This window comes from Tachyglossus aculeatus, chromosome 11, assembly GCF_015852505.1.
Source record: "Tachyglossus aculeatus isolate mTacAcu1 chromosome 11, mTacAcu1.pri, whole genome shotgun sequence".
In the NCBI taxonomy this organism is placed as follows: domain Eukaryota; kingdom Metazoa; phylum Chordata; class Mammalia; order Monotremata; family Tachyglossidae; genus Tachyglossus; species Tachyglossus aculeatus.
This window is the reverse complement of record NC_052076.1, coordinates 47,478,352-47,504,352: the sequence shown is the minus strand read 5'-3', so window position 1 is coordinate 47,504,352 and position 26,001 is coordinate 47,478,352. Positions and strand designations below refer to the sequence as shown.

At 44.5% G+C, this 26,001-nt stretch overlaps 1 protein-coding gene across 8 annotated transcripts in view; it reads right to left on the bottom strand.

Moving 5' to 3' along the window:
- The window catches only part of ACSF3 (acyl-CoA synthetase family member 3), a 243,014-nt gene that overhangs the window by 145,411 nt on the left and 71,602 nt on the right, over positions 1-26,001 (bottom strand). For all 8 annotated transcript variants that reach the window (XM_038754789.1, XM_038754788.1, XM_038754786.1 and 5 more), the window contains 2 exons: positions 18,474-18,628; positions 15,115-15,260 (listed from right to left, as the gene is read on the bottom strand). In XM_038754789.1, the coding sequence (XP_038610717.1) occupies positions 15,115-15,260; positions 18,474-18,628 (301 nt within the window). The remainder of the gene's footprint in view (positions 1-15,114; positions 15,261-18,473; positions 18,629-26,001) is intronic.

Sequence of the window (26,001 nt, the reverse complement as noted above, 5' to 3'; positions counted from 1 at the left end):
GGACAGTGCTGTTACCTGAGCAAGTGAGCAGTAATAGTAACATGCTCATTTTGGTTGTGTCACAAGGCTGTAGCTTCCTGATGGAAAGAGGCAGGAGCCACTAGCTGTGAGGAATTACTAGCTTGAATATTGAAGGACCTTCAAAGCACTGGAAATGGATTTATTACATTCTGGAATAGGTCAGATGCGATGAAAAGAAGGTATCTGCCAAAGGAAAAGAGCTCCAGGTATAAAGCCTAAGTAATGAAACAGAAGACGATTATTTCACTGCGAGGCTGCTAATCGTTACACCGAGTTTTACTTAATAGCCATGCATCTACTTCTTAGAGAGCAAAAGCTTTTCTTCGTCCTGCCTTCTTAAGAGCTTATAGTTAAGTACGAATAAAGCACATTATCTATTTGCTGAGTTGTGGAGAACATTTCCTGGGCAAGAAGCCAACTTGGGGAATAAACTACTCATAAATGAATCAAACGATGGTAGTTACTGAGCGCTTACTACACATCGACCACTGTACTGGGTGCTAGGAATCATCTTTTGGGGTGGGTAACACCAAGAGTTGTCCATTCTGCTCCACGTCAAGCAGAAACTCCTGACCGTTGTCTGTAAGGCCCTCAATCAATCAATCAATCAGCATTCTCCCTCCTACTTACTCTTTCTCCTGCTAAACTCCAGCTGGCACTCTTCATTTGGCTCAATTTAACCTACTCACGGTGCCTCGTTCTTGTTCCTGCCTCCTTCTTGCTTGGAACTCTGGCTCCTAACACATCTAGCTCTTCCCAACTTCAAAGTCTTTTTTTTTTTTAATGGTAGCTGTTAACCGCTTACTATGTGGCAGGCACTGTTCTAATCTCTGGGGTAGAGTTAGGCCGACTAGCTGCTTAAGTGCTCACAACTCCCTGGCATTTCTGTAGGAATTTTTATATTGCTTCCTCCTACCTGTAATTTTAATGTCTGTCTCCCTGCTGGACAGTAAGCTCCTTGAGGGCAGCGATCATGTCTACTAACCCCAAGGACTTAGTAGAGTGCTCTGAACACAGCCAGGGCCCAGTAAATACTGACTGATCAACATCATTTCCTGCCTGTCCAGGGAGCTCCTTTCGATGCATCCCTGCTCTCAGAGTTTCTATCTAGAGTCAGCTGTGTGACTTTGGGCAAGTCACTTAACTTCTCTGTGCCTCAGTTACCTCACCTGTAAAATGGGGATTAAGACTGTGAGCCCCACGAGGGACGACCTGATCAACCTGTAACCTCCCCAGAGCTTAGAACAGTGCTTTGCACATAGTAAGCGCTTAATAAATGCTATTATTATTATTACTATGATCTATCTAGAGTCTATCTAATCTATCTGGAGTCTATCTAGTCTTCCCCATAGCAGTAGGGAATTCTTGGGATTCCCCTGTCTCCGAGGGAGCAGGGAGCACCAAGAAATCCCTTCCCCGCCTTCCCCAGGGTTGACGCAATGGGCTATTAGCCAGTTAACAGGGGCCCCACAGGAGGATCTGAGGCTGGTTGTTTGGATTTTCACACCCCAAGGATTAATCAGGCTTGATGATTTTAACAACAACGTGACCTTCTGGCCTAAACCGGATATGAATCAAAAATCCAATGAGCCAAAGGTTCCCTGGTCGTCCATCAGTTTCCTATCGCCATTACACCAGTCTATCCATTCATCTTTCATTTTCATCTCCAAGGCTGACAGAGGGGAAATGCACGTTCTATGGGGAAATAAAGCACACTCTATGAACTGCTGCTCCAAGGCATTTATATGTGATTCAGCCACAGCAGGAGCTCACAATCCTGTTTACAAGCGAATCTCTTGTGTTATTATCTATATCATTTGGGTCTTCCTCATTACCAGCCAATATTCTCCTCACTCCCACCCTTTCCATACACAGTCCTCATCTCTTGGCACAACCTGCTTCCCCACCGTGACCATTCTTCCCCCTCCAGTCCCCGCCAGCGGCATTCAATGTCTACTGCTTTCCGTCGCCCCACCCCATTCATTTAAAATAAAAAATGGGAAGGGTGGGGGGAGCGGGGAGAACAAACATTAAATTCCAGGAGAGACCTATCTTCGGCGTTGTTCGGAAAAGGGGTTTATCCATCCCCCAAAGCAAAAGTTAAAACCATTGAAATTCGAGCTCGATAATAAAAGTGCTGACAGAATCTTAATTATAGCGTCACAAACGCAACAATATAATTAAAATCTCCAGGCAAAGATAATGACTTTTAAGTTTCACAAGCCCTGTGATATTTTAAAATAAAGTTCACACTGGTAACAAACCATTCAGACCTCAAGCAGATGTTGAACATAAACCAGCCCCAGCTCTCTCCCTCTCCTCCACCTATATCCTTCTCCCACCCCTTTACTTGGAAAATTCAGTTCTAGAACTGGGGGACGGCACTAACTTCTCTCTTCCTCCCCAGCCCATTCGCCGGCTCATGAATGTTAAGAAATGCTGGCAGCCTGCCCACCTGGTGTCAACTCCAGCAGCAGAAGTGACACCATTATTCTTCCAATAGTTCTCCTCTGTTTAAGAAAGTTGTCAGCTCTTCCCAGATAAATTTAATTGGCCCTGCGGTCTGTGTCCCTGGGTATCTAGGGACCTTGGATGATGTTCTATGTGGTAGTGTCCTGGGAGAATTGAAACAGGCCAACGATAAGGTACTCAGCGAGCTCACTGTCAACAATACATGGAGTCCCCGCTGTAGGAGCTATTAGCCGCCTCTGATCTAAACCTCCAATTAAAGTGGTGATTAGGCCCAGTGAGGCATTCTGACCATGAATTATTCATTTCCCTTCACAGAAACTGCACCAGGGGGATTAGGAGGAGAACTGGTGAAAACACAGGCATCTTAAGCTGAGCTTTAACCATATCCAGGCAAACATTGATCTTTGAAATCTTTCCCCTTTTTTCCTCAAAACAAGAACTCGCCCTTCCCTTCTTGACTTCCTTCTGATTTATAAGACGAAGCCCTTTTTCAGCCCTGCGGTGACAGTGAGAGGCCGAGGACATCATGGTCACCCCGAGGGACCGCCTTCTGAAATCCTCTAGACCGTTTAGACCTCTCCGAAGTCTCCTGACACCGGGGATCAAGTCTGTAGACCGGCTGGGAATCAAGTGAGATGGAGGGGTTGGAGAGAGGAGACCACTTCACCTATATTCAAAGCTGTTTAGGTGGGCAAGGATTAGGAATTTCTGAAATCGCGACTCTTGATTCTGTCGATAAAATTCAATCCCGAGCCTTGACGTTTGCGATTGGAACCGAAGGCCTACGATCAAATTGGGATTGGTTCTAAAGGCATTTCCAAATACAGAGAGCATCCATCAGTGATATGGAATAATAATAATAATGATGATGATGATGAGGGCATTTGTTAAGTGCTTGAGATGGAGGGGTTGGAGAGAGGAGACCACTTCACCTATATTCAAAGCTGTTTAGGTGGGCAAGGATTAGGAATTTCTGAAATCGTGACTCTTGATTCTGTCGATAAAACTCAACCCCGAGCCTTGACGTTTGCGATTGGAACCGAAGGCCTACGATCAAATTGGGATTGGTTCTAAAGGCATTTCCAAATACAGAGAGCATCCATCAGTGATATGGAATAATAATAATAATAATGATGATGATGAGGGCATCTGTTAAGCGCTTACTATGTGCCAAGCACTGTTCTAAGTGCTGGGGGGGATACAAGGTAATCAGGTTGTCCCACGTGGGGCTCACAGTCTTCATCCCATTATACAGATGAGGTAACTGAGGCCCAGAGAAGTTAAGTGACTTGCCCAAAGTCACACAGCAGACAATTGGAGGTCGGAATTAGAACCCGTGACCTCTGAATCCCAAGCCCAGGCTCTTTCCACTGAGCCACGCTGCTTCTCTACTCCACAATTCCAGGTGAGGAGGAATATTCTCCCCCTCTCCCAGTCTTCTGCTCAGTATCTTTTGTCTTTAATCACTGCAGACAGTAATTTTAGGTTCCAAGGATTCCTGCTCTGTAATTTCTTCCCAATAAACTTTTGGTTTCTAAAGGTGTATAATCACATACTTGCTTTAATTAGCAGAGCGTTACAATGATCATTTCACAATGAAGATGATAATGAGGACAGTGGATAATCGGGGAGTCCAGCTAGATCTACCTCCCTAGCTGGCATACACATATCCCCTGCGGCAATTTCTTTCTTGAAGTGTCTGGATGATTCTGACTTGAATACACTCACGGTTGCCTCGTTGGGAATCTGCTCTATACTTTAATTACCCTTTGTGTAAAGAAGTTTCTCTTCAGCTCCCCGAGTGACTGTCTGCTCCTCTCGGTTTCATCATCCGTGTTCTTTTTCTTAGCCCTTTATCCTCTCTAATGATTTCGGCTTGAGAGGCCCTTGACCATCCTTGTTACCTCCTTCTGTGCATTTTCACAGAGAAGCAGCATGGCTCATTGGGAACAGCACGGGCTTTGGAGTCAGAAGTCATGGGTTCGAATCCCGGCTCCACCACATGTCCGCTGTGTGACCTTGGGCAAGTCACTTAACTTCTCTGAGCCTCAGTTCCCTCATCTGTAAAATGGGGATTAAGACTGTGAGCCCCACGTGGGACAACTTGATCACCTTGTATCCCCCCCCAGCGCTTAGAACAGTGCTCTGCACATAGTAAGCGCTTAACAAATGCCATTATTATTATTATTATTTCAGGATTTGGGATCACCTGCGGGAGTCCAGTACTGTACTAGATACTCCCAGGTTGATCTCTCCCGCCCTCTGTGTTTTCCCCCGGCCTGCTGGTAATTTGCGCCCTGCCCCAATACGGATTTTCTTCTTTATTTATTCATTAGATTTACATAGCACCAAAGACCTGAGCAGGGATGCATCTCGACACTCCCTAAATGGTGCTAGACAGAGGATTGATGTGCAATTTCTTTAGCTAGAATCACGGTGTTGCTTCAAATGACAGGGTACCATCAAAGCAGACCTCATTTTCAGGGAAAGTCACCACCGGGGAGCAATGCCAAGGTATATCGCTACAGTTGTGAGGCCCTCGAAATATGTGATGCCACCAGTCGGTCAATCAATCGTATTTATCGAGTGCTTCCTGGGTGCAGAGTGCTGTACTAAGCGCTTGGGAAAGTAAAATATGACAAATGGACTCTGCAATGGCTTAATCAATCAATCAATCGTATTTATTGAGCGCTTACTGTGTGCAGAGCACTGTACTAAGCGCTTGGGAAGTACAAGTTGGCAACATATAGAGACAGTCCCTACACAACAGTGGGCTCACAGTACGCCAGGCACTGTACTAAGCGCTAGGATGAATACAAGCAAATTGGGTTGCAAATTGGGACACGGTGTCTGTCCCGCATGGGGCTCACAGACTTAATCCCCATTTTCCAGACCAGTGGCAGAGCCGAAATTTGAACCCATGACCTCTGATTCCCAGGCCGGTGCTCTATCTACTACGTCATGCTGCTTATGGAACTGGGAATCTACCGGAGGGGACAGAAACTTGAGGAGGCCCCTCTGGCATAAGCCAGGGCTAATAAGGAGGGACTTGCTTCGATCGGGGAACTCCGGGTTTAGAATCCTAGAACAGTGCTTGGCGCACCGCAACGGCTCCGGAAATATACGCCCAGGTCTGTTAAAGTGCTCAGGTGGTGGCCTTGATGCTGAGGAAAACTCAAACTGTAGTTAGTCCTCAGCCTTTCTGATGCCAGGGGCCTGCGCTTAGTACGGTGCTTTGCACACAGTAAGCGCTCAATAAATAGGATTGGATGAATGAATGAATGCTTAATAAATTCGGCCGCTCTGAAAAGCTCAGATTCCGAGACTTCTTCACGTGGTCAGACTCCCGTCCCATCACCCCAGCCGTAAGCAGGGGTGGATACGGGGTCCGCTTCTGCTCAGGCTGGACACTGGAAAGCGGGTGTTGGAATACGCTTCCGCTCCTCTAGGAAACTCTCCCAACTCCGCTGGCTTCAAACATCAGCCAGAGTTGTACAGACAGTTATTCTGGAATTGACTGTGCCCCAGACACGCGAATTACTGTCAACCGCTTAGCCGACTCAGCCAAGGTTTACGGGCTGATGACAAGTCTAAAGAAAACTGAGTGAATGTATCAGCCAGCACCAGAGACATAACAAATACAACCAAATATGATAATGATGGCATTTGTTAAGCGATTACTATGTGCAAAGCACTGTTCTAAGCGCTGGGGGATTTACAGGGTGATCAAGTTGTCCCATGTGGGGCTCACAGTCTTCATCCCCATTTTACAGATGAGGGAACTGAGGCCTAGAGAAGCTAAGTGACTTGCCCAAGGTCACACAGCAGGCATGTGGCGGAGCCGGGATACGAACCCATGACCTCTGACTCCAAAGCCCAGGCTCTTTCCAATATTGACAGTAGAGCTAGCCATTGTCACAGAATTCTAGGGTGTAAAGTCGGGTGGATGGGGAACTGGTCTTCCAAGCGCTTAGTACAGTGTTCTACGCTACAGTACTACAGTAAGCGCTCAATAAATGCCTCTACCTAATAATAATAATAATGATGATGGCATTTGTTAAGCGCTTACTACGTGCAAAGCACTGTTCTAAGCGCTGGGGGGGATACAATGTGATCAAGTTGTCCCACGTGGGGCTCACAGTCTTAATCCCCATTTTCACAGATGAGGTAACTGAGGCTCAGAGAAGTTAAGTGACTTGCCCAAGGTCACACAGCAGACTTGTGGTGGAGCCGGGATTCGAACCCATGACCTCGGACTCCAAAGCCCGTGCTCTTTTCACTGCGCCACGCTGCTTCTCTAATAGTACACTGATCGATTATACCAAGATAAATAAGAGAAGCAGTGTGGCCTAGTGGAGAGCGCATGGGCCTGGGAGTTGGAGGAGCTGGGTCTCTGCCAATTGCTTGCCATGTCACCTTAGGCAAGTCCTTTAACTTCTCTGGGCCTCAGTTTCCTCAACTGTAAAATGGGGGTTTAATAATAATAATAATAATGTCATTTATTAAGCGCTTACTATGTGCAAAGCACTGTTCTAAGTGCTGAGGAGGTTACAAGGTGATCAGGTTGTCCCACAGGGGGCTCAGTCTTAATCCCCATTTTACAGATGAGGGAACTGAGGCCCAGAGAAGTCAAGTGACTTGCCCAAAGTCACACAGCTGACAATTGGCGGAGCCGGGATTTGAACCCATGACCTCTGACTCCAAAGCCCAAGCTCTTTCCACTGAACCATGCTTTAATAACTATTCTCCTTCCTATTTAGATTGTGAGCCCTGTGTGGGACACAGACTGTGTTTGACTTAACTTGTATCTACCCCAGCACTTAGAATATAAAAAAAGAAAATAGAACAATAGATGGTAGTTACTGAATGCTTAAGCACCGTACTGAACACTGAGGCGAGCACAAAAAGAGCAACACGCACATTCCCTGCCCTCAAGGAGTTTATGATCTAAAGAGGGTAACACGCAAAAATGATTTACAAAGAGCTGGAGTGGGACGAAGAAGGATAGAGCAAGAAGTAGTACAAATACTACTTTTGGAAGAATTAGCTGAGTACATAATTAAATATACAAATCATTCCTAAATATCAAAATAAATGAAACACACCTATATCTATATCTATCTTTTATTATTTTTATTTTATTACTATTTTATTTTGATAGATATCTATCAAAAGAAGAGAAGCAGCGTGGCTCAGTGGAAAGAGCGTGGGCTTTGGAGTCAGAGGTCATGGGTTCAAATCCCAGCTCTGCCAATTGTCAGCTGTGTGACTTTGGGCAAGTGACTTCACTTCTCTGGGCCTCAGTTACCTCATCTGTAAAATGGGGATTAAGACTGGGGGACAACCTGATCACCTTGTAACCTCCCCAGCACTTAGAACAGCGTTTTGCAAGACTGTGAGCTCCCTGTGGGACAACCTGATCGCCTTGTAACCTCCCCAGCGCTTAGAACAGTGCCTTGCACATAGTAAGCGCTTAATAAATGCCATCATTATTATTATTATATGCTGAGGGCAGTAACAAAATTCCTTTTTTTAATTGCCAAGGCAACACGATAATCAGGTCTGCCAGAACAATTATTTTCACTGTCGCGATACAGAACTATGGAAAGTCGGATGGACGACGCTAGCCTGTCTGAATACAATATGCTATGATGTCGGAAGCCTGTTTCGTGTGCATGTGTGCACATCCGTGCACAAGCGCTTAGTACAGTGCTCTGCACACAGTAAGCGCTCAATAAATACGATTGATGATCCGTGCAATCGGGAATGAGTGAAGGAAGTGGGTGTAGCCAACGTCTTCCCCACCAAATCTTTCACCGGAGCTGCTTGTTGTAGTCATGTATTCTAACTTACATCTCACCTCCTCTTCCACCTCCTCCCCATCCAGGGATGGGAATGCTAATGAAATGTGATGGCCAAAGGGCACCCAGCAGGAGGGAAAAGGAAAATCACAGAGCTTGGAAGGGAGCTCCAGAGGTCACCTGGTCCAACCGCCACCTCCAAAGGGCCTGAATAATTTATAACCCGGATTGCACTGTGGATCTGTACCCTTCGAGCACTTGGCATTCACCCCACCCTCAGTCACACTACGCTGTCATTTTTTCTTCTGTACATATTTGTCTGTACGTATTTACTACTCTACTTTACTTGTACATATTGATTCTATTTATTTTATTTTGTGAATATGGTTTGTTTTGTTGTCTGTCTCCCCTTTCTAGATTGTGAGCCCACTGTTGGGTAGGGACCATCTCTATATGTTGCCAACTTGGACTTCCCAAGCGCTTAGTACAGTGCTTTGCACATGGTAAGCGCTCAATAAATACGATTGAGTGAATGAATGAATATCTGTCATTTTTTCTTCTGTACATATTTATTTTACTTGTACATATTCATTCTATTTATTTTATTTTGTGAATATGTTTTGTGTTGTTCTCCGTCTCCCCCTTCTAGACTGTGAGCCCACTGTTGGGTAGGGACCGTCTCTATATGTTGCCAACTTGGACTTCCCAAGCGCTTAGTACAGTGCTCTGCACACGGTAAGCGCTCAATAAATACAATTGAATGAATGAATATCTGTCATTTTTGCCTACATACATATCTGTCATTTTTTCTTCTGTACATATTTATTTTACTTGTACATATTCATTCTATTTATTTTATTTTGCGAATATGTTTGGTTTTGTTCTCTGTCTCCCCCTTCTAGACTATGAGCCCACTGTTGGGTAGGGACCGTCTCTACATGTTGCCAACTTGGACTTCCCAAGTGCTTAGTCCAGTGCTCTGCACACAGTAAGCGCTCAATAAATACGATTGATTGATTGATTGTCTGCACATAGTAAGCACTTAATAAATGCCATCATTATTATAATAATTATCATTATCATTATTATTAATATTTATGATTGATTGATTCATAACTGGGGACATCAACCTTCAAATAAGTAAGAGCCATTTATGCTTTAGTGGGCTGATGTCAATTTCCATTCTATCCCTTGTTTGAGGCCCTTTCTTCCCCACTTTAGGGAAGCAGTGTGGCTCAGTGGAAAGAGCCCGGGCTTTGGAGTCAAAGGTTGGTTCAAATCCCGGCTCCGCCACTTGTCAGCTATGTGACTTTGGGCAAGTCACTTCACTTCTCTGGGCCTCAGTTCCCTCATCTGGAAAATGGGGATGAAGACTGTGAGCCCCACGTGGGACAACCTGATCACCTTGTATCTACCCCAGTGCTTAGAACAGTGCTTTGCACATAGTAAGTGCTTAACAAATATCAACATTATTATTATTATTATTATTATTATTATTATTATTACTGGCCTTCCAGAGAGCAACTGCAGCTTTGCCCTCCAATTCCTATTCATGATCCTTTGCTCCCAAGTCACCGATTTTACACAAACTGAACTGGGGCCAGAATTCCAAGGACCAAACAACTCTGCCCGCATCTAGCAGCAGAGATAAGAGAACGTATTAAGGCGCTGTACTAAACGTCACGCATGCTTTCCTGCCAGTCGGTCTGAAGGCTCCCCCAAACGGTGGTACTGACTGAGCAATGAACTAACAGCTCGCTAAAGCGGAGTTGGGAGACAGGTTCCTTGCTCACAGGAGTTTCCAGTCCAGAGGGATACAAAACTTTCTCTGATGCCCTATGAAGAAATGTAACTAAATTATATGGCGCTTCATCCTTAATTCCACCGAGCAAATGTCAGAGGGGGTAATCAGTGCTATCACGCATGACCACCTAATTAATAAATCCTTGCATACTGTCTAATCCACATTTACCCAAGGATGAAGGAAGGCCACATTTGATCAGTGAAGTAGTGCAAGAAGAATGGAGGTCAGATACCTAATTAAGTTTTTTCTTTGATTTCTTTTTTCTCTTGGCCATACTGGCCATCAAATCACCTCTGCTTTGGGCAATTCCTCTTCTAGGTATCTAATGATGTTACAAACCACCCTTAGTTTTCATATATTTCGTTTCCTCAGTTCATTCAGTCATTCAATCGTATTTATTGAGCGCTTACTGTGTGCAGAGCACTGTAGTAAGCGCTTGGGAAGTACAAGTTGGCAACATATAGAGACGGTCCCTACCCAACAGCGGGCTCCAGCAATAACCACCTTCGTTCTCCCTTCCTCTTTCCATCTCTAAGGGGAGCTGGGAAAAAAATCCCCTTTCCTGGTCAGTATCCAATTTTTCCATTCACTTTTTGAAAACTGAAAAAGTTGTGATTTGGATTGTCAAGTGCTCTAACATCGTCAACGACAGGCACTGTACCCAAATAAATGATCGTGAAAATTTGCATTAGCAGAATGCTCAATTCCGAGATTTTAAATGACCATCAAATTGTAACATCATTTGCCATCAGCCACATATTTTGGGATCGGGGCAAAATTATAGACATTTCAAAATATAAGTGAAAACTCTTAGAATTCCCAAAATGTCCATTGCTAAGGACCATATACTGTTCCCGAGAAGACGCGACATCCCCAGAAGCCACAGCTTATACGGCTAAGTCTCGCGGGGAAAAGTTGCGGCAGCGAATGAAAAATGGGATTGTAGCATCTCGTTTTTTCAACAACTGCAAAGTGCATTCCATGCATGACTTGGTCCTATTTATTAGCTCAGGAAATGGGGCAGAGCTCATATGAAAATCAATGTTTAGGTCACCTTCAGTCTTTGTTTTATGCCTTCTGGATCTTCCAGGAAATTTTCCAATAGCTTATGTGAGAGAATGTGTCATTTTAAAGACAAAATAATAGAGCTGGTCTCACACACAAGGTCTTAGTCCCCCCCAGTAGAAGGAGGAAGACTCATTTAGTCCAGTTTGACATGTGGACTGGTTTTCCTCTCATTCCTCTTCTTCAACTCCCTTCTGCATCGCCCTGATTTGCTCCTTTTATTTACCCCTCCCTCAAACGGCGCTTATGTATTAGCCGTAATTTACTTATTTATATTAATGTGTCTCTCCTCCTAGTCTGTAAGCTCGCTGTGGACAGGGAACATGTCTACCAACTCTGTTACACTGTTGTACTGTACGCTCCCAAGCACTTAGTACAATGCTCTGCAGACAGTAAATGCTCAATAAAAACAACTGATCAATTTGGCAGTACCAAAAAGCAAAGTCTGGACATGGGAAGTGGCGTTAATAATAATAATGATAACGATGGCATTTATTAAGCCCTTACTATGTGCATAGCACTGTTTTAAGTGCTGGGGACATTACAAGATGAGCAGGTTGTCCCACGGCGGGGGGGCTCACAGTCTTAATCCCCATTTTACAGATGAGGTAACTGAGGCACAGAGAATAATAATAATAATAATGGCATTTATTAAGCACTTACTATGTGCAAAGCACTGTTCTAAGTGCTGGGGAGGTTACAAGATGAGCAGGTTTTCCCACAGCGGCGGGGGCTCACAGTCTTAATCCCTATTTTACAGATGAGGTAACTGAGGCCCAGAGAAGTGAAGTGACTTGCCCAAAGTCACACAGCTGACAATTGGCGGAGCTGGGATTTGAACCCATCACCTCTGACTCCAAAGCCCGGGCTCTTCTGGACTGAGCCACGCATTGTCAGAACAAATGGAAAAGGCTCACCCACCCTCAAAAGAAAGTGATGAATTGAGAATACAAGAGTACCCCACGATACAGCCAGGTTTGGGGCCCACAAGCAGTGTGGCTCAGTGGAAAGAGCCCGGGCTTTGGAGTCGGAGGGCATGGGTTCAAATCCCAGCTCCGCCACTTGTCAGCTGTGTGACTTTGGGCAAGTCACTTAACTTCTCTGGGCCTCAGTTCCCTCATCTGCAAAATGGGGATTAAGACTGTGAGCCCCCCGTGGGACAACCTGATCACCTTGTAACCTCCCCAGCATTTAGAACAGTGCTTGGCACATAGTAAGCACTTAATAAATGCCATTATTATTATTGTGTGTCTGACTTGTGAATGGGTGTACTGTAAGGTGGTGGGGGATAGGTTTTCTCACAGACCTATCTGTAGTGTGATCAGTTCTGCTTTATTCATTCATTCAATTTTATTTATTGAGCGCTTACTGTGTGCAGAGCACTGTACTAAGCGCTTGGGAAGTCCAAGTTGACAACATCTAGAGCTGGTCCTTACCCAACAGTGGGCTCACAGTCTAGAAAGGGGAGACAGAGAACAAAACATATTCACACAAAAAAATAAATAGAATAAATATGCACAAATACAATGAATACATAAATAGAGTATTTATTTAAATACTCATTATTTAAATACTCAATAAAGCATGGTCTGAAGCTAGGGTAGATACAAGTTAATTAGGTTGGACACAGCCCCAGTCCCACACGGGGCTCACAGTCTTCATCCCCAGTTTCCAGCTGAGATCGCTGAGGCCCAGAGAACTAACCAGGCCTGATTGCCAGCAGAGTCCCCCCCAAGTCTTACACATTTATCTCTCCCCAATCTCCTTCATTCATTCAATTGTATTTACTGAGCGCTTACTGTGTGCAAAGCACTGTACTAAGTGCTTGGGAAGTACAAATTTGCAACATATAGAGATGGTCCCTACCTCCCAACCCTGTTCTTAGCAGCTCTCCAGCTCACTGCGATGCCTGAACTCCGTCTCCTCCTTCTCCGCCTCTCATGTCCCAGTAGTTTTTGGTTTTTTGTTTGACGTACAGCCACAGCTGCCACTGCAGGTGTTTCTGGCATCACCATCTCATCGCCCCTCCCTCTCCTTTTCCTCTACCCCTCACCTCCTCGCCTCTCAAGCTGAGAATAATAATCATGATTATAGCACTTGTTAATAATAATGATAGCATTTATTAAGCGCTTACTATGTGCAAAGCACTGTTCTAAGCACTGGGGAGGTTACAAGGTGATCAGGCTGTCCCTCGGGGGGCTCACAGTCTTAATCCCCATTTTACAGATGAGGTAACTGAGGCACAGAGAAGTTAAGTGACTAGCCCAAAGTCACACAGCTGACAATTGGCAGAGCCGGGATTTAAACCCCTGACCTCTGACTCCAAAGCCCGGGCTCATTTCCACTGAGCCACGTTGCACATAGGATGCGCTTAATAAATGCCACCATTATTATTAATTAACAGACACATTCCCTGCCCACAGTGAGCTTATTTGTTTAGTCAGTAAAGGGTGCATGGCATACTTCCAGGCAGCAGGAACTGTGGGGTGGCCATAATCTGGCTCACACTTGCACTCTAAAAAAAATGGCTCTAAGAGAAAGATCAGGAACGCCAATAAAAAGTAGTCTGAGCTAAAATGCGGCGAGTTGGGCTTTTTAAAACAATGATTTCAGCCTGCTGCTAGGCAGAGTCCTCAATTATGCGCCTCTCTGAAGTTATTCCAGAACTTTACATCCACTGGCATTAATGGCTCCAATACCAGAGCGACCTTTTCTGGCCCCTGAAAAGACCCAAATGTTGGACTGGCTTCATTGGGAGAAAGAAATTTCACCCAGGACCAGAAGCACAAAAAAAATCAGACACACAGATAGAGCAGGTTGGGGTTGTGTTTGTTACCATATTAATGTGGCCAAGAGGTAGCAGAGCAGGGCCAATGTCAATGAAGATTAACCTGAGACATAATTCAGAACAGTGAAATTATTTATCAACCAGATTGGAAAATAAAAATCCAACCGATGCAATCTCTTCTTCCTGGAACTCCTGTTTCAGTTCCAGGTAACCAGAGGGAGTTAGCAGAGGAATACCTCATGGCACCAGCATAAAAACTAAGTCCCTTCCTCCCCAGTGCAAAGGTGTCCCCCTGTAAACCGAATTTAGTTTTTCCAACCCAATGTCTCCGGTCTTTCCAGGAGAGTGATGCATCCTCTCGCCACCGTACGAAGAGCCCTTCACCATGACAACGGGGTTGCCGGGGAGCTTCTCTTTCAATATTTCTTAGTCCCAAGACCCAATCCAAGGGGGTGTCAAAGGGCATAAGGAGCCAACACACTTGAGTGTTGATAATGAAAGATGCGAGTGTCACGCTCTTGGATGACATTATGGGCCTGGTACATAGTACATGCTTAGCAAATACCATTTAAAGAAAAAAACTGGCTTGGGATTTGTGGGATTCATAATGATAATAATGATGGCATTTATTAAGCGCTTACTATGTTCAAAGCACTGTTCTAAGCGCTGGGGAGGTTGCAAGGTGATCAGGTTGTCCCACGGGGGGCTCACAGTCTTAATCCCCATTTTACAGATGAGGTAACTGAGGCTCAGAGAAGTTAAGTGACTTGCCCAAAGTCACACAGTTGACAATTGGCAGAGCCTGGATTTGAACCCATGGCCTCTAACTCCAAAGCCCGGGCTCTTTCCACTGAGCCACGCTGCTTCTCTACTCTGATCTTGGTTCCTGCAAGGTTATTGGGGAATGGCGACAGGGATATCGGGGGGACCTAGGAGGAGAAGACCCCTGGCTTCCAGGTGGCTGCTAGGGCACTCCCAGGGATGTCTTGCTTGCTTGGTTCTGCTCCTAAATGCGGCCAAATACTTCTGTGGTTGGCTCACAAATTTTGAGAAATACGGAGAGCTGGCACATTCATCAACTAAAGGACAAGGGGGGAAAAAAAAGGATAAAGGAAAAAAAAAAACAGTTGAAAAAGCCCTCCAGGGCTCCAAAGAAATGATACCTGGGACACGAGTTCCATTCAGGGGATTGGACAGCGCCATGCCAATTTCGGTCATTCCGTACCTCTCCAGTAAAGTGTGCCCCGTGATACTCTTCCATCGCTCTAAAACGGGTACTGGCAAGGCCGCTGATCCTGAAACCATTAACCTACACAAAAATGTGAAAAGCAGAAAAGGAAATCTCACTTCCACCCAGACTGCTCTAGTCATTAGATAAGCAAATATCTAAACTTTGAAAGAAAAATGTACAATGAAAAAGCAAGTCCATCCAAGTCACCTTCATGTCTTCCCTTTTCAATCCCCTTATTCTAGCTGGATCTTTGGTTCTTCAGAGCTAAAGGGAGTCTCCTGCTTTGCCCTCTCCCGCCCCCCTTTCCAAAATTCACAGCTGAAGGTGTTTACTATCACAATCACACCTGTGTAGAAAGAGTAGAGGATTGGGAGTCAGAGGATCTGGGTTCTAATCCTCACTCTCAGCTTCAAGGCTGTCCAACCCTTCGCCCCCTCCTACCTCACCTTCCTTCTCTCCTTCTCCAGCTCAGCCTGCACCCTCCGCTCCTCTGCCGCTAACCTCCTCACCGGGCCTCGTTCTCGCCCGTCCCGCCGTCGACCCCCGGCCCACGTCCTCCCCCTGACCCGGAATGCCCTCCCTCCGCACATCAGCCAACCTCACTCTCTTCCTCCCTTCAAAGCCCTATTGAGAGCTCACCTCCTCCAGGAGGCCTTCCCACACTCAGCCCCCTCCTTCCTCTCCCCATCCCCTCCACCTTACCTCCTTCCCCTCCTCACAGCACCTGTACATATGTATATATGTTTGTACAGATTTATTACTCTATTTACTTGACTTGTACATATTTATTCTATATTCACTCTCACTCACTGCCTCGGAGTCAAACAAATCCCAGAAGCTGCCTGGGGAGGAATCTTGTTTTACTATTTTGGGTTTTTTTTGTCTATCTCCCCGCTTCTAGACTGTGAGCCCACTGTTGGGTAGGGACCATCTCTATATGTTGTGGATTTGTACTTCCCAAGCGCTTAGTACAGTGCTCTGCACACAGTAAGCGCTCAATAAATACGATTGAATGAATGAATAAACGAATGAATGAATGAGTGACCGCACGACTGAGGCAGATGATAAAATTCTACTTTAGCATAGCTTGGGATAGCAGCCTCCCTCTGAAATTGAGCCCTGCATCAATCAATCAATCAATCATATTTATTGAGCGCTTACTGTGTGCAGAGCACTGTACTAAGCGCTTGGGAAGTACAAGCTGGCAACATATAGAGACAGTCCCTACCCAACAGTGGGCTCACTGCATGGAACTGGGACTGTGCCTGAGCCAACTCTCTTGTGCTTAGCTTATGGTAACTAGAATGATTACTAGAATGGTAACTAGAGTTCATTAATTCATTATTAATCATTATCATTATTCATTGGGAAGCTGCGCGGCTCAGTGGAAAGAGCACGGGCTTTGGAGTCAGAGGTCATGGGTTCGAATCCCAGCTCCGCCACGTCTGCTGTGTGACCTTGGGCAAGTCACTTAACTTCTCTGTGCCTCAGTTACCTCATCTGTAAAATGGGGATGAAGACTGTGAGCCCCACGTGGGACAACCTGATCACCTTGTATCCCCCCCAGCACTTAGAACAGTGCTGTGCACGTAGTAAGCGCTTAACAAATGTCATTATTATTATTATTATTATTATTATTAGCAATTTTTAGAGTAGCCCCGATTCACTGTTATTTAAGTTTCCTCCTCCCTCCTCTCCCAACACATTGAACACTCATGAATCTGTATATATGCATATATTTATTACTCTATTTATTTATTTATTTTACTTGTACATATTTATTCTATTTATTTTATTTGGTTTATATGTTTTGTTTTGCTGTCTGTCTCCCCCTTCTAGACTGTGAGCCCGCTGTTGGGTAGGGACCATCTCTATATGTTGCCAGCTTGAACTTCCCAAGCGCTTAGTACAGTGCTCTGCACACAGTAAGTGCTCAATAAATATGATTGAATGAATGAATGAATGAATAAACCTGTCTCCAACACTTGTCTGCTGTGTGACCTTGGGCAAGACACTTCACTTCTCTGTGCCTCAGTTACCTCATAAGTATAATGGAGATTAAGACTGTGAGCCCCATGTGGGACAGAGTCTGTGCCCATTCTGGTTATCTTGCATTTACCCCAGTGCTTACTACAGCACCTGGCACAAAATAATAATAATGACGGCATTTATTAAGCGCTTACTATGTGCCAAGCACTGTTCTAAGCACTGGGGTAGATACAAGGTAATCAGGTTGTCCCACATGGGGCTCACAATCTTAATCCCCATTTTACAGGTGAGGTAACTGAGGCACGGAGAATAATAATAATAATAATAATAATGATAGCATTTATTAAGCACTTACTGTATGCAAAGCACTGTTCTAAGCTCTGGGGAGGTTACAAGGTGATCAGGTTGTCCCACGGGGGGCTCACATTCTTAATCCCCATTTTTACAGATGAGGGAACTGAAGCACAGACAAGTGAAGTGACTTGCCCAAAGTCACACAGCTGACAATTGGCACAGCCGGGACTTGAACCCATGACCTCTGACTCCAAGGCCCGTGCTCTTTCCAGTGAGCCATGAAGTGCTTAACAAATAGCATTTAAAAAAAAATATATATATATATATATATATCAAGCCAGCTCAGGTAGACAATAAATAGTGGGAGTGGTTGGAAATGTGACAAACAAAAATTCTACTTTCATTTTAAATGCTTTTACAAGAAAGGAACTAGGAGCAAAGGAGTACTATAAAAATATTTAGACGACAACACAACTGTTGTTTGTGACATTCATGGTAGTCACAAGAGTCAAACAGATTCTGACTGGCATTAAATATATTTGGCCAACAAGAAGCCAAACTGACCAAACTGGAGACAGAATTACCCTGTTTAATCAAAGAGGAGAACAAGTTTATTATGATGGCACGAGTGGTCACCTTTAAACCCTTAAGCCATAGTCAAGCCCCCTGCCACTCTTAGGAACCAAAGGGATACGAGGACTAGAAATCTATTTACAAATTTAAAAATGAGTGAAAGCCAGCCTTGATTATGCCCTCCACTCAGTGATTGTTTTATGACTTAAAACATTATTACGGCCACCTTTAAAATAGCAGAAACCTTCTCCTGCTGAGACATAATTCTTCCTCTCCGGGTATTAACTGACCTTTCTAAAACTATCACTGAAACTGTTCTAAAAAGTTGGGAAACACTGTTTTTTAGAGAGTGTGTGAGAATACACATATTTAGAAGCCAGCTCTCACACTTCATCCTTTATTTCTTAGCCGCTTGGGTTGGCCACTTCCAATTACCTGATTTTGTCTTTACAAACTGCATGCACAAAATCCTGGACGTGAGGTTGGGTAAAATGTTTGTCATGATAATCCATCAGCTTGGAGTATATTGTGGGCACTGCCATGAAGACATTGATCCGTGGAGCTTTGGAGCTTAAGAACTTTTCCCATACCTAGAAAAGAAGAAATAAATCTAAATATAATTAAAGAGAATCTTATTAATACTTTTTCATTAATGTCATCATTGTGCACTTCATTAACTAAAAAGTAATCCAATTTAAAGCCCCCGTATGAAACAGGTTACTCCATTTTAGAAGAAACCTATTAGATTCAAGAATATTTCAACCTGCTTCCACAAAGACTGGAACGTCTACACTGCCCAGAGTGAAATCGAAAGCTGGAAATTAAGATAATCTATAATAATTCCTAGGCCGGTGGCTAATGTGGACAAATCAGGTCCCAGAATGGGATTTTTCTCCTGGAATTATCCAGGTGAACTGCTCCCTTCATGGATAAGTCAAGTGAATAATCTTCAAATCTCTGCTTCACTTTGCCTGGGAAGACGGCCTAAAACTAGGTCAAGAACTCACTTCTGCTAGCCACCTCTGTGGGTTTTTGTTAACATTTATTGTTATACTGTATTCTTCCAAGCACTCAGTACAGTGTTTTGCACCCAGTAAGTGCTCAATAAATACGACTGAATGAATGCATTTATGAGAAAACTGCTAAGAAAACCACACCAAATTACTGGAGTGATTTGGGCTACTCTGTTGGTATTATTTCCCTAGCAGTAGGTTGTGAAGAGAAACAGCAGTACTGGTATCAAACATTCGATCACATTTGAGTGCTTATTGTGTACAGAACACTGTATTAAGCACTTGGGAGAGTATAAAATAACAATATAGCGAACACATTCCCTGCCCGCAATGTAAATAAGAATTAAGTGTTGGACAATAGCTTATCTGAATGAAACCTCTCAATATTTATGTACAAAAACAAAACGGGTGCTAAAAGTGAAATTCTGTACCAATGTAAGGGAAATAAAACTAAAGACTCCTGAGTCTCATTTTCTTTTCTCCCACTCTCTTCTGCTTCACCCTTGGAACTGTTCCATTTACTCACCCCTCCTTCAGCCCCACAGCACTTATGTCCATCTCTGTAATTTATTCATTTCTATTAATGTCTGCCTCCCCTTCTAGACAGTAAGCTCGCTGTGGGCAGGGATTGTGTCGACCAACTTCATTACATTGTTATATTGTAGTCTCCCAAGCGCTTAGTACGGTGCTTTGCACACAGTAAGTGCTCGATAAATACGATGGATTGATAACTCAGTATTTTTTGATCATGTCATCCCATCAGGTTCCCCATTGCCCTCAGCCAGGTTATAGCCACCCCATGGTACATATAACTCAGGAATTCAGCCGTTGGATACCTAATCCCAAATTGTAGCCAATCTGTGAAACATACAACTCGGGGATGCCGCCACTATTGTTTGATAACCTTGGCAATCCAATGCATCATTCCTAGATGCCAAACAGAACAGGTCATAGACTCTCCACCACCAGCTAAGACTTTGAGATTAAGGAATCCTGCATTAAAGAAAGCTGATGCACTTATTAAAATAATTTAAGAAGATCCTGTTGGGGAAAGAACTTCACAGGTGTGAAGAAGCAGATCAATCAATCAATCAATCAATCGTATTTATTGAGTGCTTACTGTGTGCAGAGCACTGTACTAAGCGCTTGGGAAGTACAAGTTGGCAACATATAGAGACAGTCCCTACCCAACAGTGGGCTCACAGTCTTGGATTTGGCCCGCTTGAAGGTGCTTTATGAAGACAAGAGGAAGGCTTTTGTTCAACCTAAGTTGGGCAAATTCTTCACTAAAGTTAAAACCACCCAGAGTTAGCAGAATAAGCTTGTAGTTTTGCAGCCTCCTGCCAAATTGTATGATTCATAATCATACTACAATTCCTTATTTAGTTGATGTTGCCCTGCTTTGCTTTGAATTACTTTAATAAAGATCAAACAATAGTTTAGTGATGCTTAATGTAACAGCGTAACTTTCTCCAAAATAGCAAAAATTAAATAATTGAAGGTATTTGTTAAGTGCTTACTATGTGTCTAGCACTCTACTAAGCTCTGGGCTAGATGCAAGTTAATCAGATCTCCCCCTTCGAGACTGTGAGCCCGTTGTTGGGTAGGGACCGTCCCAATATGTTGCCAACTTGTACTTCCCAAGCGCTCAGTACAGTGCTCTGCACACAGTAAGTGCTCAATAAATACAACTGAATCAATGAATAAAGGAATTTCACATTACTGTTCCAGAGGTTTGGGAATGGATCCGAACTAATCTGAAAGTCTATAGAAGAAACATACAATAGTCACATTTTAAAGGAACATAACCCTGCTGTATTCTGAGGTACATTCCGGTCTTGAGGGCAGCCTGTGGCGGGGTCGCCTCCATTTTGAGGCCCAACTAGGTCATGGGTTCAAATCCCAGCTCCGCCAACTGTCAGCTGTGTGACTTTGGGCAAGTCACTTCACTTCTCTGGGCCTCAGTTACCTCATCTGTAAAATGGGGATTAAAACTGTGACAACCTGATCACCTTGTAACCTCCCCAGCTCTTAGAACAGTGCTTTGCACACAGTAAGCGCTGAACAAATACCATCATTATTATTATTGAACCTGTCCTGGCACTTAGCACATAACTTTTGCACAAAAGGAAGCACGGCATAAATACCATCGCTGTTAGACATCCGATAAATATTGAGGGACCGTCTCTATATGTTGCCAACATGTACTTCCCAAGCGCTTAGTACAGTGCTCTGCACACAGTAAGCACTCAATAAATACGATTGAATGACTGAATGAATGCCTGACTGACTTAGTAAATCCCTGTGTGTTTGGGGATAGTCCAAAGGGGGATTGATAAGGAGCCCTGAGGACCCTCTTAATAAATATTCAACTGGGAAGGTCATCAAGAGTTGAAGAGGAAAAACAAATAGAAGAGGGTGGGAGGTTACTCTGTATTGTTTTATTAAGGAAAGGAAACTCTGGGTGAAGCCTAAGAGAACTTCAGGACAGACTACTTGGTGAAGAAGACTTTGAACATGTGTTTTAAAAGTTTTCCATAGGTACGCACCTCCAATTATAGAATGGAAACTGATATGACCAAGGGTTTGATAGGCAGAAATCTGCACTCAGCAATCAGGAAGGTACAAGGAAACTCTAGGTTTACAATGCCAGACTTTAAACTCTCCGTAACTATCGCCTTTAATTTTTTTTTTGAATCTATTACATTTTCTATGATGCTAGATCACTGAAATCCCACAAAGGTGGCAGTCATATAAATGGATTTCCTGCAACTTGTACTCATTTCTCAAGACCTGGGGGGATTTTTTGGAATGCTGTTGGCTCCCCCTCCCATTCTTTTACTTCCAGAAGCTGTTCTGTACTTGTATATCTGCCACTGCTTGTTCAAGAGTGAATATTAGGAAGCAATTTTGAAATTCTGTGGTAAGCAAATAAACAGTGAAAATAAAATGGAGTGCCCTGGAATTTAAGTATGGAGAATGAAGAAAATACATTTAGTCAAATGAAACTCAGTAAGTTTATTTGTATATATGCAATTAAAATGCTTTTGCGCTTCTATTGAACATATGCCAGCCTACATTGTGGATAAAATTTTCTGGGTTTACATGCTCTAAGTATTCAAACGTAGAGTCATTATTATCAATGATACAACAGCCCAAAAGCAAATATTCCCCCAATTTCTGTTGCTCACTATTTGCAAAGCCTCATCACCATCAACAGCTTTGCTGCACAAACTGTGTGCCCTTAATTGTATTAGGCACTTAGGAACATGCAATGTTCATTCATTCATTTGTATTTAAAGCACTGTACTAAGCGCTTGGAAAGTACAATTCGGCAACAAATAGAGACAATCCCTACCCAACAATGGGCTCACAGTCTAGAAGGGGGAGACAGACAACAAAACAAGTAGACAGGCATCAATAGCATCAATAGCATCAATATAAATATATAGAATTATAGACCTAACACATCATTAATAAATAAACATAAGTGCTGTGGGGTGGGGAGGGGGTAGAGTAGAGGGAGGGAGTTGGGGAGATGAGGAGCTGAGGAAAAGAGGGGCTCGGTCTGGGAAGGCCTCCTGGAGGAGGTGAGCTTTCAGTTGGGCTTTGAAGGGAGGGGAAGGGAGGATGTGCTAGAAGGAAAAAGTATAGTCCCCTGCATTTGAGGAGATTACAGATCCAAACTCCGTCTCTAGTTCCTAGGAAAGTGTAGAAAAGGGGCTTTACTATAACTAGGCTGTAAATCGAGGGATAGCTGAACAATGAATAGGTGAAAGTAAGGTAGTCAAGAACATAAAAACCAAGGCCAAGTTCTCCCAGATGGGGTGAAAGAACTGAAAAACTTATCAGCTCCAATTACTTCCCCTCCCTCTCCACACCTACACACACACACACAGTAGGAATTAACTGTGGTGGCAGGGAGATTGGCAGATGAATTCCAAAGGAGAAGCCATTCCGGTGGTCCAAATTAGGCTGGCCAGTCTTCTAGCTTTCACTTGTTATGTCATCTGTCTAATACGGATACGGCACCTGGACTCCGGAGTTCTGCTCTCTTTATTCTAAGACCCCTGCCTCTTGAGTCCCCAGGATCAGGTGCAATGCCTCAGTTCGCTCAGACCTGGGAAGGGAAACATACCGGTCTCACCTCCACAACATCGCCAAGATCCGCCCTTTCCTCTCCATCCAAACCACTACCTTGCTGGTTCAATCTCTCATCCTATCCCGACTGGATTACTGCATCAGCCTCCTCTCTGATCACCCATCCTCCTGTCTCTCCCCACTTCAATCTATACTTCACGCCGCTACCCGGATCATCTCTGTGCAGAAACGCTCTGGGCATGCTATTCCCCTCCTCAAAAATCTCCAGTGGCTACCTGTCAACCTACACATCAAGCAAAAACTTCTCACTCTCGGCTTCAAGGCTGTCCATCACCTCGCCCCCTCCTACCTCACCTCCCTTCTGTCCTTCTCCAGCCCAGCCTGCACCCTCCGCTCCTCTGCTGCTAACCTCCTCACCGTACCTTGTTCTCGCTTGTCCCGCCGTCGACCCCCGGCCCTCATCCTCCCCCTGACCAGGAATGCCTCCCTCCACACATCCGCCAAGCTCGCTCTCTTCCTCCCTTCAAAGTCCTACTGAGAGCTCACCTCCTCCAGGAGGCCTTCCCCGATTGAACCCCCTTTTTCCTCTCCTCCTCCCCATCCCCCTGCCCCACCTCCTTCCCCTCCCCACAGCACTTGTATATATAATTGTTCAGATTTATTACTCTATTTTACTTGTACATGTCTACTATTCTATTTATTTTGTTAATTATGTTCATATAGCTTTAATTCTATTTGTTCTGAGGATTTTGCCACCTGTCTCCATGTTTTGTTTTGTTGTCTGTCTCTCCCTTCTAGACTGTGAGCACATTGTTGGGTAGGGCCCATCTTTATATGTTGCCGACTTGTACTTCCCAAGCACTTAGTACAGTACTGTGCACACAAGAAGCACTCAACAAATATGATTGAATGAATGAATGAACGGAGCAGTTCTGGAGACGGGGAGGAAGAGAGGGGTGCCCCAGCTCCCAGTGAAATCTTCTGGGTTGAGGAGAGCTCTGTGAATTTCTGGGAAATGGTACACATGCCATCATATTATGCCACAAGCCCGACTTAACGTGTTGACGCCGGGTGCGTCTCAATCAATCAACGGTATTTACTGAGTGCTTACTGCGGGCCAGGCACTGGACTACGTGCTTGCGAAAGTGCAACATAACAAGGTTGGCAGTTGAGATATCTGCCCACGTTGAGCTACAGTTCTTTTTTTTTTTAAATGGTATTTGTTAAGTGCTTACTATGTTCCAGGCTCCGTACTAAGTGCTGGGGTAGATATAAGCTAATCAGGATGGACACAGTCCCTGTCCCACATAGGACTCACAGCCTTCACGTCCATTTTACAGATGAGGTAACTAAGACCCAGGGATGTTAAGTGAATTCTAGACTGTGAGCCCATTGTCGGGTAGGGATTGTCTCTATCTGTTGCTGAATTGTACTTTAATAATAATAATAATAGTGATGGTATTTGTTAAGCGCTTACTATGTGCAAAGCACTGTTCTAAACACTGGGGTAGATACAAGTTAATCATGTTGTCCCACGTGGGGTTCACAGTCTTAATCCCCATTTTACAGATGAGGTAACCGAGGCACAGAGAAGTTAGGTGACTTGCCCAAAGTCACACAGCTTTGCCCCAACTCACACAGTGGTGGAGCCGGGATTAGAACCCATGACCTCCTACTCCCAAGGCCGGGCTCTTTCCACTGAGCCACGCTGTTTCTTTCTCCCAGCCCAGGCCTGGGGGTCAGAGGACCTGGGTTCTAATCCCAGCTCTACCACTTGTCTGCTCTGTGCCTTGGGTGAGTCACTTCCCTTCTCTGTGTCTCAGGTACTTCACCTGCCAAATGGGGATTAAGACTTTCCAAACACTTAATACAGTGCTTTACATTCATTCATTCATTCATTCAATCGTTTTTATTGAGCGCTTACTGTGTGCAGAGCACTGTACTAAGCACTTGGGAAGTACAAGTTGGCAACATATGGCACACAGTAAGCGCTCAATAAATACGATTGAATGAATGAACTGCAGTGTGAGGCAATGATGTCATATGAGGAAATAAGTGGGCTAGTTCAGCAGTGAAGGGGAACAGGGATAATAATAATAATAACAATGATGGCATTTATTAAGCACTTCCTATGTGCAAAGCACTGTTCTAAGCGCTGGGAAGGGTACAAGGTGAACAGGTTGTCCCACGGGGGACTCACAGTCTTAATCCCCATTTTACAGATGAGGGAACTGAGGCACAGAGAAGTTAAGTGACTCTCCCAAAGTCACACAGCTGACAATTGGCGGACCTCAGGAGCTGTATTCCAAATCACGGCTTGGCAGTGCGGGTAGCTCTGTCACAACAGCATGGTTTAGTGGAAAGAGCACACGCTTGGGAGTCAGAGGACCTGAGTTCTAATCCCAGCTCTGCCACTTGTCTGCTGCGTGACCTTGGGCAAGTCACTTCACTTCTCTGTGTCTCAGTTACTTCATCTGCAAAATGGGGATTAAGACTGTGAGCCCCATGTGGGACATGGACAGTGTCCAACCTAACTTGCACCTAACCCCAGCGCTTAATACAGTGCCTAGCACGTATTATGCACTTAATGAATACCATTTAAGCAGCGTGGGAAGCAGCGTGGCTCAGTGGAAAGCGCCCGGGCTTTGGAGCCACAGTTCATGGGTTCGAATCCCGGCTCTGCCGACTGTCAGCTGTGTGACTTGGGGCAAGTCACTTAACTCCTCTGGGCCTCGGTTGCCTCATTTGTAAAATGGGGATTAAGATTGTGAGCCCCCCATGGGACAACCTGATCACCTGATCCCCAGCGCTTAGAACAGTGTTTTGCACATAGTAAGCGCTTAATAAAG